The sequence below is a fragment of the Agrilus planipennis genome, unplaced genomic scaffold (assembly GCF_000699045.2).
Source record: "Agrilus planipennis isolate EAB-ADULT unplaced genomic scaffold, Apla_2.0 scaffold64, whole genome shotgun sequence".
Lineage (NCBI taxonomy): Eukaryota > Metazoa > Arthropoda > Insecta > Coleoptera > Buprestidae > Agrilus > Agrilus planipennis.
The window spans coordinates 273,756-294,271 of NW_020438927.1; the positions used below are offsets into that span (position 1 = coordinate 273,756).

Here is a 20,516-nt window from a genome sequence, read left to right on the forward strand (position 1 = left end):
ATATATATAATAATTAAAAATATTTTTAAACAGGTTCAATATGGGTTGCCATGACTTAGAATTTTAAATTACTCTAATGGAGTGTTCGTAATCGTTCGTGAATTCTTTCTCATTCCCAATCTAACCGCCTTCAGTAGAAAAGTAAACTTTTTTGCTTTTGTTTAATATTGACATTTAGTATCGTTTGTTTGATTATAATTTACGTTTAACAAACATGACTGAATGTTAATTGTTAACTACAACCAAACAAGTTTACTTTTCTGGAGGGGACTAAGTTGAGAATAAAAATTTGTACAATTTTTTATAAATAATGAAGAGGCAAAAAACGGTTAGAGTAATTTGATGTTAAAAAAAAATAGTTATAACGGGGCCAGTTTACTGGATCTGAATTTTAAATTTGAAGAAATTCGCGCTGTATGTAGGGTTATATAAAAAAAGGAGATGATGCTTTCTCTATTTAAGGAATAGTTGTGTTCTTTGTGTTGGCTATATGTAAAATTTGAAACAGATATTTTTGGTTATGTTTAAAGCAGGAAGACGTCAATACATGTTTTTAAATCATCTTATGTAAAAATCAAATCAATTCAAAATAACTAAGTTAAAATGGAAGGTAAGATATGGGTTGACTGTATATATTCATTTTAATTATTACTGTATTTTTCAGGTACATCTTTAAAAACACCAAGACGTGCTAAGACTGAAGATGCTCAAGAGGTTTATTACCCAAAAACTCCATACAATATCAGAGCGAGAGTCAAAAAAAGTAAATTAGACTGTTCTTTCGTTTAGTTTGTATGTAATTATGTATTTTTGTAGAGTTGATTGATTTTAATTCTTCAGTTGAAGAACTTGTGGATGATTCTGATAAAGATAGTGATTATACAATTTCTGAATCTGAATCAAGTTCTGATCAAAGTACATTTGATTCAACAGAAGAAAGTGAAGAAGACAATAGTGATAGTGAAATTAAGGCTAATAACAGTGTGTCTAGTAAATCAACAGAGGCAGCAAAGCATGACGATTTCAAAAAGATGGAGAAAATTAATTTAACCAAAAAAAGAAAAATTAGAATGTATATTGTTAACACAGATGATTATTTTTCTGCTCAATCCTCTAAGAAAAGTGTTACTTCAAATAATACCTTAGATAAATTAAAAACTGCTAAGCTAGATCAAGGGCAATTGCAGAAATTACTTCTTAAAGCAAATGCATGTAAACATCATGCAAAGTGCTTCAGTGAATTGGAACAATACAACAAGACTAATTTTATAAAATGGTTGTCTCTACTGCATGAAGGCTTTAATTTACTTTTGTATGGTTTAGGTACATTTATGCACACAACAGTTTATTCAATATTTATATTTAACATTATTTCAGGTTCTAAGAAAAATATATTAACAATATTTCAAGAACAATATCTTACAGAACAGCCTGTTGTAGTTGTCAATGGTTTTTTCCCTAGTCTCACTTTGAAAAACGTTTTAGACAGTATTTTAGTAGATGTATTAGAATCATCTCAAAATCCTGGTAATCACCAAGAAGCCTGTGATATAATAACAGAGTTAATGCATCAAAATGAAGGCATGCATCTCTACGTAATTTTCAATAACATTGATGGAAATAATTTAAGGAGTGGAAAGTGTCAAAATGTTTTAGCTAGATTGGGATCAATTAACAATTTGCACATAATTGCAACTATAGATCATATAAATGCACCCATAAGTAATGGACCATCTTTTAAATTAAAATATTTTATTAATTAAAACCATGATAAATTTATCTTACAGTTTGGGATCAAAGCAGAACTAGTAAATTCAATTTTGTATGGTGGGACGTGACCACTTTTGAATATTATTTGATTGAGACTTGTTTTGAAGATTCAATGCTAGTGCAAAGATCTGGAACTTTGGCTTTATCTTCATTAAACAATGTTTTCATGTCTTTAACCAAAAACGCCAAGAGTATTTATTTAATCATTGTTAAATATCAATTAGAAAATAAAAAGAGTCAGCATTATGAAGGTAAGAAATAAACTGTAGCAATTACAGCAAACAATGTGGTGGCTTTGCACCTGTTTTATATTTTTGATATAAAATATCCTTAAAATAAATAAAAGTGTGTTACACACAGTTGAAATGAATAGAAATATTTAGTCAGATCAAATTGGTTGAATAACGTAGATTTTTTCTCATGTTTTTACTTTTTACTTATTTAAATTTTCTAAACTACTTTTAATTTCTTAATCAATTTTTCTTTTGTTATTATTTTAGGCTTATTGTTCAAGGATCTGTACTGGGCCTGTAGGGAGGCGTTTCTTGTAAGTTCTGATCTAGCCTTAAGGGCCCAACTAACTGAATTTGTAGACCATAAAATGGTTAAATTTAAAAGATCTATTAGCGGAGGTGAACATTTAATAATTCCATTACAAAATAGTCTTTTACAACAGTTTGTCGATGAACAGCCTGTCTGATTTGTTTTTTTAGATATTNACAGCCTGTCTGATTTGGTTTTTTTAGATATTTTTTTTAATAAATTATTTTTTTATAAATTGTTTTTGATTTACATACGACATCACCTTACCTTACACATGTTACCGTATCAATTCATATGGACGTAGATTAGTATTCTTTATTTATTGTTTTTATTAAAGGATTACAATTAAATGTATTTTTGTATATTTTTAAAATCGATGTTTACACATATGATACGCCACTGGAATTAGAGTAAAAGTTCCCAGATATGTTCCTCCTTTATTAGAAAACCTACAATACTCATTATTGCATAAAAAGTGAATACAGAAAATATTCCTTTTGTTGTCTGATTTATGTAACGGTAAGATCATAAGATTTAATTATAGTTTATTGGCTATTAATTGGTTTTTAATTTATTATTTTAAAATTATATTGGGATATTTAGTATGTTTTTATTGGTAGTTCGCGACACAGCTGAGATTAGACATACGACAAACGCCGGAGTCTACCGAACAGCCAGTAGTGCTTTCAGTTGCGTTGGGAAGAAGTTGGTGTAATGGATGAACAGGGGAGCAGTTAATGCTAAACTTCATAAGGTTGCCCTTGCTTTATTGACTCTCGGTTCTTTGTTATAATTAATTATGACATTTGAGTTATTTTTCCTCGTTAAACTGTTACGGTGTGTGTTTAAGTGATTTTAATTAACGAGCAGTTATCAGTGTTGTTTCTGCAGCTCATTGTTGGTTGAAAAACCAGGACCTATTTTTGGATTATCGTATGTTGGAATGGCTTTAGCCAGGTAAGTCCAATTTTAATGTTATGTACTGTATGTAGATATCATAGTCAAGGTTAAACATTTATTTCGGGGGTGTTGTGTGATTTGATTATCATTGAAAATATTGTTAGTTACAGTTACGATTGTCTTGTTCTGATTTTTGTAATTATTATTATCATCATCAAAGTGCATGCGGTAGGAAGGTAGTGAGTTGAATGTGGGTTGATTTTGAAATATTTTTTTGCTAACCGATCATTTTTATGGTTATAACATTGTGTCACCCACCATATTAAGCACCATGTAAGTATGCCAATCTATGTAGAGCACAGCGTGTTGCCTCAATCTAGAGATTTTCAATGACCCCAAAATACAACAACCAATTTATTACCCTGAAATCTTAATAAGTGCTAGTAGCTGTGGTTACATTCTACTTTCTATTATTCTTTTCAGAATTGTTTTTCTGTATTTTAATTACCGCTTTCCCATCATCGCTGTTTTAATAATTGCTGTTGCCTTTTCCAAAAGGGTAAATTGAAATTTCCTTTTTAATTCAGTTTTTTTTAATATTTTGACAAGCTACATTGTGAAAGCACATGCTTAGGTATTATTAAATAATTTTATGAAAAAAAAAAAGCTTTCTTTCCTAGAAATGAAAGGTTAGAACGTGCCTGCTAGCTAATCTACAACACCTTTCTAGTTCAGGGTGAACTTGAATGTCATGCTGTAGAATTAGGTTTGATTGTAATTGTGTTTTGTACCTGTTAGTATTCCAAGTGACAAGTTACTGAGATAACCGAGTCGTTATAGGTATTATGATAACAATTTATCATTAGGAAAGTCATTTGTTAGTTTTCTAAGTGCCTATTAATTTTTAAAACTTAGGCAGGTTTATGTAATCTTGTAGATTCGCTTTAAATGCGAATGTATTAAAACGATTGAAACCTCTAATAAATCTGCAGACGTTACTTTTATGTACCTGAGATAAGTACGAAATTTTGATTCTAATGTAGATACCTACTTACATTGTTTATCTGTTTTACATGTGTACTTCCGAAAAACATTATGTAGATAACCTTGATATTTTGACTGTTATGTAAGAAAAATTGGTGCGTTGGTTTGATAATGAAAGGGTCGAAATTATTAATTCTCCGTGTCGACTATAATTTTCTGTAATACACTACTTTAAAAATATTCAAAGACCCCAAAGTTCCACAAAACGTTTACAAAATTCAAATGCGCTTTGACACCCAAAGTATAATCCCTCAATTTGAGACAGTGGGTGTTGAAACGCGTTTTACTTTCACAAACGTTTTGTGAAATTTTGGGGTTTTTGAGAGTTTATTTAGTCATGTTCCGCACTATTCAAATGACATTTTAAAAATTTGAAAAGATTTCCTTTATACGTGCATGTATATGAATAATAGAATAATATATTCCTACTTATATAAAATATGCATATCGTAACGCCTATAGAGATAACATTTAACTTGGCAACATCATTAATTTTGTATGTATTTTCTACTACGTACCTAGATATTATCAACTTGTAAAAAAATCATTTCTGAAAAGTTAAAATCGGTTGTCAGTCGATTAAATCATTATTGGTAAGTGGCTGCCTAATTAATAGAATAAATCAATAAAAAAATAACCCATTTGTAGTCTGATTGTAAATTCAAAATTGGTGACGGCTTTAGACTGTATATAAATACTTATTGTAATAAATGTTAACTCTATAAATGGTTTACCTAGATGCACAATACAAAAAGAGAATAAAACAATTTGTCCGTACTTTCTAACCGTTAATACCTAGGTACTTATTACAATGAGGGCGCGGTTAGTGATAGGCAATTTGCATTTACAAATAGCTCATCCAATTAATTTTCATTGTTACCAGTCAAGTAAAAAGAAAAAAATCATTAATCACGTTTGAAATATGATTTGTTCAGATAATGTTAAAAGTGACTGTATGTCGTACACGCGCCGCGGCGTTTTACCCGAATATAGAAACAAGGTTGCAAATATTTTAGAAGTAGGGGTCCTTCCTATTTCTGCCACATTATTGCTACGTATTTGGCGTAGACGATTTCCAAATAATGTCATATTAACCTTCATGATATTATAAAGATTACGTAATGCCAGCCAGACACGTTGCTATTTTTTAATAAATCCGAGATATTATTATCATCATCGCGTAACTACATAGGTACACGGCAATGTCTGTATCTATCTTGCAATTATGTATACGTATTGATGACTATTTAAAGTAAGTATTTGTGTGGTTCACATTACATTTCAAACTCTTCCTCTGAAAGTACCTAACTGATTTTTAATATAAATTCCCACATTACAGATTTGACGGTTGTACAGTCGAGTGAAAAATTACCCTGTGCACGTTGGGTTGCCTAAAATTAATCATACAATTTTAGCTGTAATGTGATGCCCTAAAGGTAGTGCATCCTTTTTTATGTAAAATTAACCGAACATGTACCTATAGGAATATGTTACATTCTTGGTCAGTAAATTATGGAAACTACTGTCTTATTCGACAGGTAATAATAACAATCAGTAGATAAGGACATATTTTCTTAAGTCGATATTGCATATGTTTCTGGAGCTTCCTATGGCGTGCTGATGAGATCAAATAAGATAGAAATGCGTAGTTACAAGTTCTTATTGTCTTGTCAAATTTTCTTGTGACGTATGGCCAATACTTTCGATTCTACCTGTATTTTTGTACGTTATGTACTTTTGCATGTTTATCACCCAGTTGCCATTAGCAAAGATTAACATTGTCTGTCAGCGTTATATCTTATTATGCATATATACGTATGTATAATAATATTTCGTAAAGCGGTGCCCTTGCTTGATTAAATGCCGTCAAGGACGGTTCTGTTTTGCGATGCTACATGTACGTAAATGTATATTAGGTACAATTAAATGTGTATGTGTGTGTATGTGTTTATTATATTTAATCGTTAAGTGGAAGTATGGTCGAGTTTGTTTAAACATTTTGATACTAGTTGGCATGTAACAGGGAGGAGGGGCTATTTCGCATTTTGAGCATAACTTAAAACATAAAATGAATTTTCAGAATAATATGTCAACTTAAAAATTATTATTGTAATTTTTTATTTATAAATTTATTCTATTATATGCAATCGTAAGGGCGGTATCGTCTTTTGAATTTGTATAAGGAAATTTGTACTTTAAATTAAAAGTACAATAAGAACGAGCTTTTGCTCATATACGTATAGATAAATTAATTTAAAAATTTGATTGTAATATTTTGTTGAAAAAAGGCGCGTGGGTGTACGTCTGCCTGTTATCTTTGAGAGCATAGCCTTACAGCACGATGGGTTATTGAGAAATTAGTTTGCTCGCAAAGGGGCTTTATTTTATCTGTTTTATATAATTTAATCGGGGCTCTGAAAAAACGTAATGACGTATGAAAGACTTTCATAGTTCTATTAGTTTGAGACGCCTTTCAAAGAAGCAAATAGACGCAGTTGAAAAAAAAATTCCACATGTTCACTAAATTGCATTTTAGTTCGTGTTATATAAAAAGTAAAGATGTCGACAATGACATGTCTGATATCTATTTTGCCTTACCTGTATATCCGTATACACGGTTGGCAAACTTTTTTCTTGTTACAAAGGAATCAAAATTTTCACTTTCTTTTACCCTTCCCCTCGAACAGCTTTACAAACTATAACTGCTAGATGTTGAGACTTTCTTGGTGTTTTTAAAAACTGTGTTTTCGAGTTATAAACAAAAGTTGAAAATTTCGAATTTTGGCTACATATTTATTTTTTGATTGCTGGTAACATTAGAAAGAAACAACTTTTACGTTTTTCATGCATTTTTTTACCTATAGTACAATAATGTCAGAAAAATTTAAAAAAGTCATCCCGGTTTCCCTTTCAAGTTATAAAATAAACTCGTATTTGGTTGGTATTAATTTTCTATGCTTTAGTTAAAAAGATTATTTTTTCCTCTTTTGAAATATGTATACCTATGTAATATATGGAATGGCATTCGATAAGCAAACATTTAATTACAAAAGAGTCGTTTCGTAGCTAACCCTTGCATTTATCCGGTGGTCATTTTAAAGAGTGTGGTGTTAATTTGAATTTTCCTAATTAACTCCTGCAAAAAATGGTTAACGAAAAATATGACATGCTGGAATGCTTTATTCAAAGTATTAACAATTCTGATATGGCATCAGAATCATTGAAACATATTTCGTTAATTATTCACATAGAAGACAACCAAGGAATCATGGAGGCAAAGAGAAAAAACTGTTGTAAGGTTGAACTTTTCCATAACTATGCAAATCGGATGACAAATTTTGTTGAATGAAATACAGTAAACTAATAGAGTTATTAAAATCTCAATATTTAATTTGAACCTATCTATTAACTTATAAGTCATTTCTAGGTTATGTTAGGTACGTTAGGTTATGTTATAAAAAATTTCGTGTGAAGTTTTTCAAAATGGCGAGAGTAACTTATTTTTGAATAAATTGTATTAGTGGGTCGTCAAAAATTTTATCGGGAGTGGAGAAATTAATTTCAGTTGGTAGAAGTCGCTTGAAAAATTTGCCACAATAAATTATTAATGAGAAAGGCAACTTGCCTTGACACAATGGGAAACATTTGTAGTCATTTACTCAAGTGCATGCTTAAGAAATTGGAAAAATGCAAACGACTAGTTTAAAATGCCATTAAAACGCCAGTTCGTTGCGGATGTATAAGGACTCATAATATAGCTGCTATACGTGACGTTTCAAAGGTATTACGAATAAAAAGAGAAATGTGTCATATGGGTGGTTTCGATTACCAAAAAAAAAAATAAACTGAATGTAAGGTAGAGTATCATGGGTTTTTGATAGCAGTAGTAGAGGATAAAAAGTAATTGCAGCATGTTTTAATTTGGTTTGGAACCATTTTTTTTTTAAATCTGATCCCATTGCAGGATTCGAACTCGCGCTCTCCGGCGTGGTAGATCTACACTCTAACCGCCGGGCTATTTACAAGATGATTTCTGTAGCGAAATTTTACTTTGTGCGCGAAGGAAACGGAAATGTATTTTCTTTTAAGTGAGGCCTGACTAGATCAATTTTTTGTTTCCGTAAAACCCAATATTGTAAATTTCATCGAAATCGTTGGAACCCATTTTTGAGAACGGGAAATCAAACAAACAAACTAGTATAGTGGTATAGGGCATAATAAAAAATACCTACTTTTATCTTGCATTTAAATATATTTTGAGAAACGCAATTTAAAATATTTATAAAATGCAAAATATATTTTTGTCGTTAAAGTTTTGCTAGTATCACCGATCAAACATTATATAAAATGATGAATTAAAGTTGCTCACATTGGCCCTTGAAGGTGTTAGAAGTGTAAAAAGGAGGCAAAGAGACATTCCATGAATGCCTTTTCATTCTTTAACTGAAGAGAGCCCAAAATATTCAGCACTTGGAAATGGATAATCTAAAATATTGGATCGATATTGGTTTTTCGGGTTCAATGTCATGGTCCATGGAATTTTGAAGTTCCAAATTAATATCAGCACCTGCCAAATCATCACTTATCGGAGCATTAGCAAGGCAAGGTAACGAAATTCTATGAATTACGACAAAACAGCCCGCAAAATAATATCGAATTGATATACGCCAGCTATGCAAAACTACAAGATATTGTAGTGTCCTTATAATCCAAAATTCTTAGAAAACGATTCGAAAAACTTCACTTATTAGATGAACCCAAAGCTAAAGAAACTGTGGTTTCTATTTTTATCTCTTATTACAATGAGTAAAGGATCAGAAACAAAATGAGGTTATAAATATTTTGATATAAAATGATTGATGTTGATTTTACATCAATAAAATTATTTGGCTCTAACCTTTCACGCTAAACAAACTATTTTGGCATCAGTGACTTTTTTCCAATTAAAACGGTGACATAGGCAAATAACGAAGTATTATACAGAAAAATCATTTGTTGCTGAATTAATAAAACTATAACATAAAAATAGAAGAACTATATCTCAATCACTTCAAACAGAAAAATATAAATCATATTTTATCTTCGCAGCTGGTGATATAGTGCAAACACCACTATTAATCTAGAAACACTCCAATATTTAAAAAATTAACAAATGCCTGTGCAAGGTGTTCTTAAAAAATATTTCATAGTTATGTAAATGTAGAAAATTAAATAGGCACTACGAAAAAGTATTTATTTGAAAAAAGTATTTGCATTTTGTATTTAAATACTTTTAAAAAACCATTTTGCACATCTTTGCATAATAGAAATAGGTTGTGCATTAACACATTCCATTTTCTATGAAATTGGACAATCCTATTTTAAGGTAACCTTTTATATACTTAATATAAATATAAATTATGTACCATCAGTTCTTCTTATACTACGTGTAATATTAATATGATGTTTATTCATCATTTTATACACTTACAATATTACAATGCAACAGAAACCAATAAATGGTTTGGCGCTTTCTCAGTGAAGTGTGCAAGTTGTTGAAATTGAAATAATGGTTAGTTATTTACATACGTATGTATAAATGTGTGGGGATAGTTTATCGGTTTGTGTGAGAAAATTTTGAACTCCAGAGGCGTGAGCTATTGTCATTTTAATAATATGTTTACCATATGTAACCGACTGCGTGCGGCAAGGGTTGCACAAGAAACCTGATAATCGTTTGTATGCATGTAAATACGTATGTAAATTATATTTACTGAAAATGGTAGCGATCTTGGGGACCCTGATCCTCCTCCCAAAAATTAAAAATTAATTAGATATAAGGATGACAAGATTTTGATGATTATAATTAAACGTTTCGAAACTCTGTAAGTCATGATTAATAAGGTGGAACCAGCACTAGGGGCTAGTGCCTAGGGCGGTAAAATTTAGTGCTTGAGAAACAATTTAGGCTGTCAAAAATGCTTAAAAAAAGTGTGCATTCACAAATGAAGTTGTTACTTTTTTCAGTATTTCGGCAGAAATGGTTTTTAAATCGATACTTTTCCTCAACAATATTCTCGAAAGGATCAATTAATTTGGACAAGATTTATAGCATTCGTAGCGTAGCTTTTAAAGCTTTAGCTATGATTTTAAAACGTCCAGTTCTAATGAATACTCGATTTTCGGTCTGAAATCAGAAACTTCCCAATTTTGAAAAATTAGTGGTTTTTATAGCGGAAAGTCAAAAAGTATTCTGAACACTCATCCATTTTGCGTGGAATATGGGTAATGGAGCGGCATTTTTGACGGTGCCCATGGCGACATTAGGGGAAAATCCGGCCCCGGGTGGAACTAAACAATTGCAATAATTGTAGGCTTCAATGTCTACCATATTCGGTATTCATACTAATCTTAAATTTTTGACTTTAAAGTAGATATTATTCAAGTAAGGATTTAGGTTAGGTTATAGAAAGGGAGGTAGGCATTTATTAAAAGCAACAAGACTAGGCAATAAGAGTAACGACTGCATGGTGTCATCATGATTTGCTCGTTTGTACGGTGCGCAATAAGGCTCTGCGCATGTAGACGAGCTGATTTTGTTTTCTGTTTGACATTTGAAAGTACCGAATTGATGCGAGGCCTTTTTGAAGTGAAACTTCTTTACGCACGGTAGGGTAAGTTCGTTTCATGCGAGTTGCTATGTAACGAAATCATGCAACGCATTTCCCCCGCTGTCTGTCCCTACGCATGCTTAGTTCTTTAAAACTACGCAACGGATTTTAATACGTTTTTTTTAATAGATAGAGTAATTCAAGAGGAAGGTTTATATGTATAATACATGCATAATATAATAGAGAAACACTGATAATTTTAGAGGTTTGTAATGTGATGTCGTAAATAAACACATTTTTTTGTGCTTACATTGCAAACGCTGGCTGAACCCTACGAGATAGATCAAAATAATATACTACAGTATTGTACACCTTAAAAAGGTATATAAAAAAGTCCTGGATGGTATATGTCTATCTCTTAGGGATAAACCACAATAACCATTTTTTATCCTTTTTACGAGAAATAATGGCTTATTTACGAAGCGATTTTAAGCAATACAGCATTAATCCGTATCTAATCAAGTACTTTTAAATACATTGTGCATTTAATATAAATCAATATGGTCCTTTACATCATGTAATTGAAATGAATATTTTCGAAGATATTACAGACTTAAAATGCAGGGAGATAGCGGTTTGCGGCCGGTTTGTATTGTCTAATGGCAAAAAACTGTGATTGCTGTATATAAAGACATTCTATAGTATTTTTACTATCAGCATTGCACCCGTGCGAAGCATAGTGTACAAATAATACCATAAAACCAATTCCTTAACCCCTATCCCGGTATGTTTGTGTGTTTGAAGAAGTTTCACCTCGGTAGCGTGTTGTACAATTACACGTTGTATTTTTTATATTCAACACTTCGTTTTCGTTTTTTATTCGTCCAAATTTGGGCAGTAGTATAAGAAATAAAATCTAAATGTCATTATTCGTGTCATGTTCGTATATTTGTAGAAAACAGTGGAATTAAAACTTGGCATTCAGTTTTTGAGCGTGTGCAACTAGCCGGTTTGTCTTACGTGTGTAACTATGTACGGGGATACGATTTATAAGCATGTAATAAAGTTATAATTTACCATTTTTGCACCATTTGCTATTAATAACGTACGAATTTTACACATGTGTGTGTATGACTTGGTCGGTTTACATACTAACTGTATACGTAGAGATACGCGTGTGCGTTACACATTAAAAGTTACGAGAAGCCGGAAGAAATTGGCAGAAATATTACGGATCTCAACCTTCAGTCCGAAGGTTGGATGTCTATAAAATAATTAAGAATTGGAGGTTAGCCTTCGTCCGGCTCTGGCTACTTGTCATCGTGCCACGCGAATTTGTTGCTAAATATTGTAATTTTCGTGCGTATAAACTGTTATTGTTCGTTTCAAATTTGATATTTATTAAAAAACGTTTGAAGGTTTATTTTCGTCGGCAAATATTACTAAATAATTATGAGAACAGATTAAGTTATTATCGAAAAGTATCTTGTTCAGTTCGGTTGGAATGTTAGAGATTAATATTGTAACATGGTACTTTATGAAAAATTTACCAATAGAGGGTGGCTCTTTATGCCTCCCCTTATCTCTTCCAAACAAGACAACTTTAATCATATAACTACATAAATATTCGAAGATAATCTACGAGAAAAACTATTTTGAGTATGTATACTGTTTTAGAAAATACTACAAATGGCGCAGTAAATGCCATCTGTAGCACGATGCTACATTTAAGGGTTACGTATGCTCGACCAAGGTCCACTTGCGTGGATATCTATACTTGCTGAAAACGAATCCCGGCGTAGCCAACCCTCAACGTGATAGGCACGTTAGCATAATCGAATAAAATAATTCGAAGTGGTCTGTATTCTGTCGAAACTGCCAGACGCGGATCGCGATTTCGACAGAATACAGACCACTTCGAATTATTTTATTCGATTAAGCTAACGTGCCTATCACGTTGAGGTTGGCTACGCCGGGATTCGTTTTCAGCAAGTAGATATCCACACAAGTGGACCTTGTTGGAGCATACGTAATCCTAAAATGTAGCATCGTGCTACAGATGGCGTTTACTGCGCCATTTGTAGTATTTTCTAAAACGCACTGTTAAGACAGCAGGTAAAAGTTGGTCTGTGTTCTATCGGAGCTGCCTGCGACGCGCTGATGAGATCCAAAAAGATCGAAATCGCGATCCGCGTCTGGCAGTTTCGACAGAATACAGACCACTTCGAATTATTTTATGTGTACTGTATTTTTAAATTTTTTAAAAATTATACAGGTCGAAATGGAACCTTATTGTATGCGTGCGCGTCTACAATCTTGATATATATGTTACCGGAAATGTATGAAATCTGGGAATTGTATACAATTCCTAGGAAATGTATACAATTCCGAGGCTATTTAAGAAGTCTATAAAATATTGTTTCAAAGATATTTTAATACACACATATCCTGGGAAATGTGTACATTTCCTAGGAATTGTATGAAATTCTGATATTGTATTAGGAAATGAATAAAACTAAGCTTTCTATGAATAAAATGAATAAAACACCTAATCGGGTATTGCTTCCCTCTCTTGCTCCGCTATCCCCGCGTACCCTTTAACATCTTGAATGTAATACACTTCCGATTGCTATTTATGAAATGTGTAGATTCCTAGGAAATGTGTCTAAAATAATATATTTCACACGTTTCCGGGCGATTTTAGGAATTATATACATTTCCTAGGAATTGTATGCAATGACGGATTACAAACATTTCCGTTAGCGTATGTACAGTGGATTTCGGGTATAGCGACGACGGAGGGACCACTGTAATTTCGTCGTTGTACCCGGAAGTCGTTACAGGGAAACGTTTGTACGGTTTTCACCATTTTTTAATTTTCAAACAATTTTTTTTAACAGTAAATGGGCATCTAGGAGTCATACACACTTGTAAAGTTTACTAAACACAATTCCGATCGCTATATCCGCACAGGATTACTAGGGATTTGTTACAAATGATTCATTAAAAACAGTCGCTACACCCGATCTCGGCGTTACATCCGAATTCGCTATAGCCACATGCATTTTGTACCAAAATAAACTTTAAATTCAAGGGACTTAGATTTAATGTCTATGGCAAAATGGTCGCTATAACCGAAGTCGTAATAAATGAAATTTAGTGCATATCTATCTATTTTTAAATTTTAGAAACAACGCTAAAAAAATATTTAATTCCAGGCAAATACATAAATACTCTACTTTATGTATATGGATGTAGGTAACTTTGCTACAGTTTTCCTGAGTACCTATATTTATTGCAAGTGTACCTTAACCAAGTGGCAGTGCCCGTTTTTAGAGGTTCTCATTAGAAAGTAACTTCGAAAGTAATAGTTTCACTTTGAAACGAACCGAGTTACTTAAAGATTTCTTTGTAGCTTATTTACTTATTACACCTATACAACACTGAATCGGTGTTATTAATATCGTGCGATTTTTAGGGCAGAGAAATTCTGTCTACATGATATTTCTCCATCAACAACTCTGATTTTGGTGCTTTTTTACAATTCAATATAAGAAAAATAGAAAATACAAGATGTTTTATATTTTTCTACCACAGAAAGCAGAAATTTTTGTTGTATGTATAGAGGTATTTCGAAATTTCATGGGTCGCAAAATTGACGTTGGCCAAACCTCACTGCATTTATATTGTACATTCCAGAACCATTGACTCGTTCGTTATTAACCATGTGCTTCGCTATACAACCAGGACTAGAAGTTTGGATAAACTGCAAGCAGTGATGTTTAGTGTTTTTAAGGGGTAACCCAAGGTTATGTCATGGGATTTTGAATTACCTCTACCAGTATATCAGGGATTTACATTTAAATGAAACTTTTTCAATTTAAATCTAAATTTGTTACTTACGGATAATAAATAAAATGGCATCGTTCAGCTGTTTAATGTTTTTACATATTTTTTTTTGTCAAATGTTATTTACGATTGGTAAAAGTAGAATTTGGTCAAATGCCAAACGGAAACCGCTTCTATACTTGACCGTGAATGACTGTAAACTTTCTGTTTGTGCAAAAATGTGCATTCTTTGGTATTTGAAAATGAGTAACGAAAATAATTTGTTACAAGTGAACACATTTTCAAAAATATTACCTAAATTAGTTGGCACACATTCATTCAGAGTAATATTAGAAAAATGTGTCATCTGATACACCTGTAAGTGTGTAAGTACATTGGTCAAGTCCAAATGACTTGTTTTATGTTGTACCGCTGTTTGAGTTGCCTAAAACATTTAATAGATGGGGCAGTTGGCTTAATTTTAATGTACTCGGGCATTTTTTATACATTTTCTTTTATTATCAGTAATTCTATTAACGATTTTGCGTCAATTCTTAGGGGTCCGTACGTTTGAATAACAAACGGAACTCATAGGATCATTTGTGTGTGTGTGTCTGTCCGTCTGTCACAGTTAATTTGCTCATTTTCGGGGCCAAATATCAATTTAATGACGCGCTTTTCGCACAAACATGACAAAAAATAGTATACGTACCTCTGTCTGAAAATATGGGAGTCATTTTTGGGGGCCCAATAAGAAATTTAAAAAAAAAGTTTTGCAAACTGTACCGTGTGATATGTCAAATGAAAGGGCTTGTTGTAAAGGTCTCAAATATATTTTGATATAATTTTAAAATAAGTAGTTTTAAAGTTATTTAGTATAATAGATGAAAATTGACCATTCTCTCCCCCTTATCTCTGAAATTATTGTACCTAAAATTTTGAAAAAAGTACAGAAAATAGTTCTTTACTTATAGATTACAGGAAAATTAATAGGAAGTCTATGGTCTGAACATAACGTGGTAAATATTTCAACAAAACAATATTGTGTCTACAAATGAATATTTGTAGTTTTTTTTAATACAAAGTTAAGTTGGTTCTCCGGTTAGGGTTCCGTACGTCCGAATGAAAAACGTAACCCTTATAAGATCACTCGTGTGTCTGTCTGTTCGTTTGTATTATTGTCTCTCAGTTGTTTTATTGAAATCGTTCCTGATCTTTAGTTGACCTCATGGCAAGGCAAAATAGTCGTTCACTGTTACTACTAAACTAAAGGAAGGTAATACTTTTTATCACATTTCCAATGAAAGTAAATTAGAGCGACGAGGTGTAGCACGCTCTCACGATTTTATTATAGCCAACATGATTTTTATTGAACGGTTTCAAAGGCGAGTCAAGAGGGCGGTGTTCTAAGGCATGTTGGCTTTTTACTTTCAGCTGTTTCAAGTAGTGCTTTTGTGTCAAATGATAAAAACAATTCATTTTTGTGAATAAATTCTGTTTTATTTTTCGTTACTACAAACGTATTTTTGACAATTTGTATTGTGCTTAATAATTACAACATTTTATCCGAAAAATGAAAAAATTAATTTATGAAGGTGCTTCACAACTTTTTTTTGATGTTGATAGCCCAAAAACGAGGAAGTGACAATTAGCAACACTATCTCAATTTCTTGGTCACCAAAACTAACGATCACACCTTGGATGACTCAATGTTTAATTTAAGTGCCAACATTTATGCAATTTTATGTGTATCGTGAATCATATAAAATAAATTACTGTAGATTTCTTGCAATGTTTAAACACTTTTAGCATTTCTGAAAATATGACACCTAAAATATGAGAAAAATATTTTTGAATTCTTTGTTATCAGACCTTTTAAACTACTCTACAAAATATACGAAGATGAAGAAGAAACGTTACTTACACTTTGTGGTTAGTAGGTTAATTAGTGCTGTAAAAATAATTCTGGTAACGTTCAACTAAATTTTTTCTGGATTCCGTCATAATTTTAATACATGATAATGAAGTTGTAGACTCAATAGCTTGTAGTACCATATCTAATGACCTTGATTTTCATAAAATCCCTTTTTCGGGTCATTTTTTTATGCAAATCTGAGGCAATTACTTCCACTAGATTTGTATTCACTTGGCTGTTTGTCCAATTTATAGCAAATTAGATAGGAAAACGATAACGACATTTGACAGAACTAGGTGCAGTCGCTGCAACCTTGCTGCATCATTGCATAGGGTCAATATAGTGAAAAGTTCTCGTTATAAATGTGGTCATAGTTTTTAGGATAATCGTGTCTCATCTTGAAGCTCTTTAAATTAAGATTATTTTATGAAACACAATGACAGTTTTAATTTTTAATAGTGGTTAATATGAAATATTAATGTGAAAATTCATTTTTAATTTTCTATTAACAGCAACAAAAGTAGCGGATGGAAAATTTAAAATGAATTTTCATATTAATATTTCACTTTTAAAAATTAAAAATGTCATTGTGTTTCACATATTTGGTATACATACATATATAATTACATTAGTAAAAAATCGACGGATCTGTAACCTCGTAGACTCGGTTTGTCACAATTGCTGTAGTTATCTCGTAGCTTAGTGGTCAAAGCTTTGGTGCGTAAAGCCAAAGGTGTCCCGCGTTCGATTCCCGGCGGGGATGTTACAACAGCAAAAAAAAGATCTCTCATTAACCTGTGAAGGAGTTTGTAGTGGATGGAAAATTGAAAATGAATTTTCACATTAAAATTGTTTTTTCTAATGAATATCGAATCTACAGCCGCACAGTACAACTAAAATTTCTATTAAATTGTACTTTGTATCAAGATTCTAGTTGTCTCGGTGAATACTATGCATATGTATAATCCTTAAATTCTGTAGTCTGCTTACATTGTATTTAAATTTCTTGAATGCCTAAAGGACACTACCTTAAATGGCTTTAAATAATAAAAAAAATCTATTTGAGTATATCGTAAATCCCACTGGCATTGCATGGACACCCTGTGCGATAAATGTTTAGTGTTTAATACTGTAGTTAAATACGTACAGAAGGGAGAATGGAACGTTAATGTTAAGCAAATAATAAGCCATTATACAGTCATCATTATGGATCTCATTGTTCGTGATGTTTGTAGTTAATAGTTAATGTTTTATTTACAATTAGTAAATAGTAAATGTTCCGTTGTTTTACAATTATAATCGAACGACATCCAATACATATAACACGTCATACACCCTGTAAATTGTGCTTTGCAGATCTGTGCATTTGCATGGTTACATTTGCAAAAATAGATGATTATTATGTATAAATATGTGTGTATGTATGTATGTATGTATGTATAGAAGGTCGACTTGACCGTCATAGACCCGCTTGTTCCATTGCGGAACGGTTAAGTAATCAATTCAAAAATATCGAAATTGCATGTTTATCTCGTGAGTGTGTTTAGCAGTGAAAAATACACATCTGCTCGTGTGAATGTTAGATTGTAATAGACAAGCATGCATACATACTGTATGTGTATATATTGTATATTATTGATCACAGTTGTGCGTAAATATACCGATTTGCCAAGAAAAAGTCCGGCAACAGGGCTGTCGGTTTGGAATTCTCGATTAAATAATCAGTTTATTTTTGTTTTGTAATTTTCACATTTGTTGGAAGTAGGAAGTAGGTGCCTTCCTATCAGAGATATGATTTATTTGAAATACTTGAATTTAAATTGCAAATACAAAATAGAAAATACTTCTTTTTCGAAATAAAATGATTCGAAGTGGTCTGTATTCTGTCGAAACTGCCAGACGCGGATCGTGATTTCGATCTTTTTGGATCTCATCAGCTCGTCGCAGGCAGCTCCGACAGAACACAGACCAACTTTTGCCTGCTGTCTTAACAGCGCGTTTTAGAAAATACTACAAATGGCGCTGTAAACGCCATCTCTAGTACAGTGCTACATTTTAGGATTACGATTAAATATATGGATATCGACTTGCTGAAACGAATCTCGGCGTAGCTCACCTCAACGTGGTAGGCATATATTTTTATAATTTTTATAATATTTATTTTATAAAACGAGCTAGCAAGTAGATATCCATATTTTTAAGTGGACCTTGTTGAAGCATACGTAATCCTAAAATGTAGCACTGTACTACAGATGGCGTTTACAGCGCCATTTGTCGTATTTTATATACTTCTTTTTATTTTGCATTTAAATACTTTTTTGAGAAAAGCATTTTGCATTTTATTTAAAATACTTTTCTAAACGTATTTTCTATTTGTAAAATGCACAATACATTTTTACCGTTAAAAGTGTTGCTAGTATTACCAATCAAACATTATATAAAATGTTGAAAGAAAGTTGCTCACATTGGCTATTGGAATTTCAAAAGGGGACAATAAGACATTCCATGAATGCCTTCTAATTCTTTAACTGGATATGGAAATGGATAATCTAAAATATTGAATTGATATTGTTTTCCGCGTTCATTGTCATGGTCCATGGAATTTTGAAGTTCCAAATTGATATCAGCACCTGCCGAATCACCACTTATCAGACCTTTTGCAAGAAAATACGAAATTCTATGAATTACGACAAAACAATACCGAATTGATATACGCCAGCTATGTAAAACTGAAAACTAAAAGTTATTGTGGTATGCTAATAAATACATATTATCCAAAACGATTCGAAAAACTTCACTTATTAGATAAACCCAAAGCTAAAGAAACTATGGATTCCATTTCTTTCTCTTATTACAATATGTAAAAGATCAGAAACAAGATGGGGTTGTAAATATTTTGATATAAAATGATTGATGATGATTTTTAGTGTCCAACCGAAACTGGTTTTTACGACCGAAACCGAAACCGAATTTCGGCAACATTCTCAGATTCGGCCGAAACCGAAACCGAAACTTCCTTATAAGGATCATGTTTTGAGAGAAAAATAAAGAAAACGTTATTATAATCAGTCAGTTTTATTTTTTATCTTTAAACCACTTGGCTCTGCAGTCTTTGACATTTTCACTTATTGATAGTCAAATCAAAATCAACATAACAACCCCTCATTTAAGGAAATACTTTAATTGCGCCTTAAAAATACTTAAATTAGGTGAGATGTTTATTTGAGTAAGTATAGTATACATGGATTTCAATGAAACTTGTATATACATAAAAACTTTGTTATCTTTCAAAAAACTGTACAAATAAAATAAGAACTACTATGGAGTTTTTAATAACTTTTTTAAAATTGTACCCTATTCCTCGTCGAGTTATAGATGTATTTTCTTGTACCCAGGTAACTTTTTAATTTCAGATTATTACAGATTTATGGTCTACGTTAAAACTTGCTTGCATCAATCTTTTATTTTGAACCATTGTGACTTCATCATGATAATAAGGTCGTCAGTCCTAGGACTGGTTGAACGCGTACTTCCACTCTTTCCTATCCTGAGCTAATCTTCGCATTTCCCTAAAACTAGAACAACCCACATCCTTAACCATTTGCGAACAGTCATCTAATCTAAGTCTACCTCTACCCCTCCTCACTCCTGTTTCTGCCTCTAATATGTCTCTGACTAGACCTTCATGCCTGAGAAGGTGTCCTACCAACCTATCTCGCCTATTTTTTATTGACTTCCATAGAGTCCTCTGTTCTCCTATTCTTTCCAATACCTCTTCATTTCTAACCTTTTCTACCCACGTTATCCTCATCATTCGCCTATAACACCGCATTTCGAAGGCTTCTCCTTCTTTTCCACCGCGCCCACTGTTCATGTTTCGCACCCATACAACGCAGCGCTCCAAACATACACCTTCAACAACCTTT

General features: G+C 32.2%; 2 protein-coding genes across 2 annotated transcripts in view; both read left to right on the top strand.

Moving 5' to 3' along the window:
- The first annotated feature begins 386 nt into the window (after positions 1–386).
- Positions 387–2,470, top strand: LOC108736324 (origin recognition complex subunit 2). Its single transcript, XM_025974068.1, has 6 exons — positions 387–610; positions 665–763; positions 817–1,323; positions 1,378–1,722; positions 1,788–2,021; positions 2,271–2,470. The coding sequence occupies exons 1-6, from the start codon at positions 604–606 to the stop codon at positions 2,468–2,470; spliced, it is 1,392 nt and encodes a 463-aa protein (XP_025829853.1). The 5' UTR covers positions 387–603.
- A 522-nt stretch (positions 2,471–2,992) lies between these two features.
- The window catches only part of LOC108736325 (protein roadkill), a 102,157-nt gene continuing 84,633 nt past the window's right edge, over positions 2,993–20,516 (top strand). The window contains exon 1 of the mRNA XM_018468709.1: positions 2,993–3,270. The gene's annotated coding sequence lies outside the window, so the exon portion shown is untranslated. The remainder of the gene's footprint in view (positions 3,271–20,516) is intronic.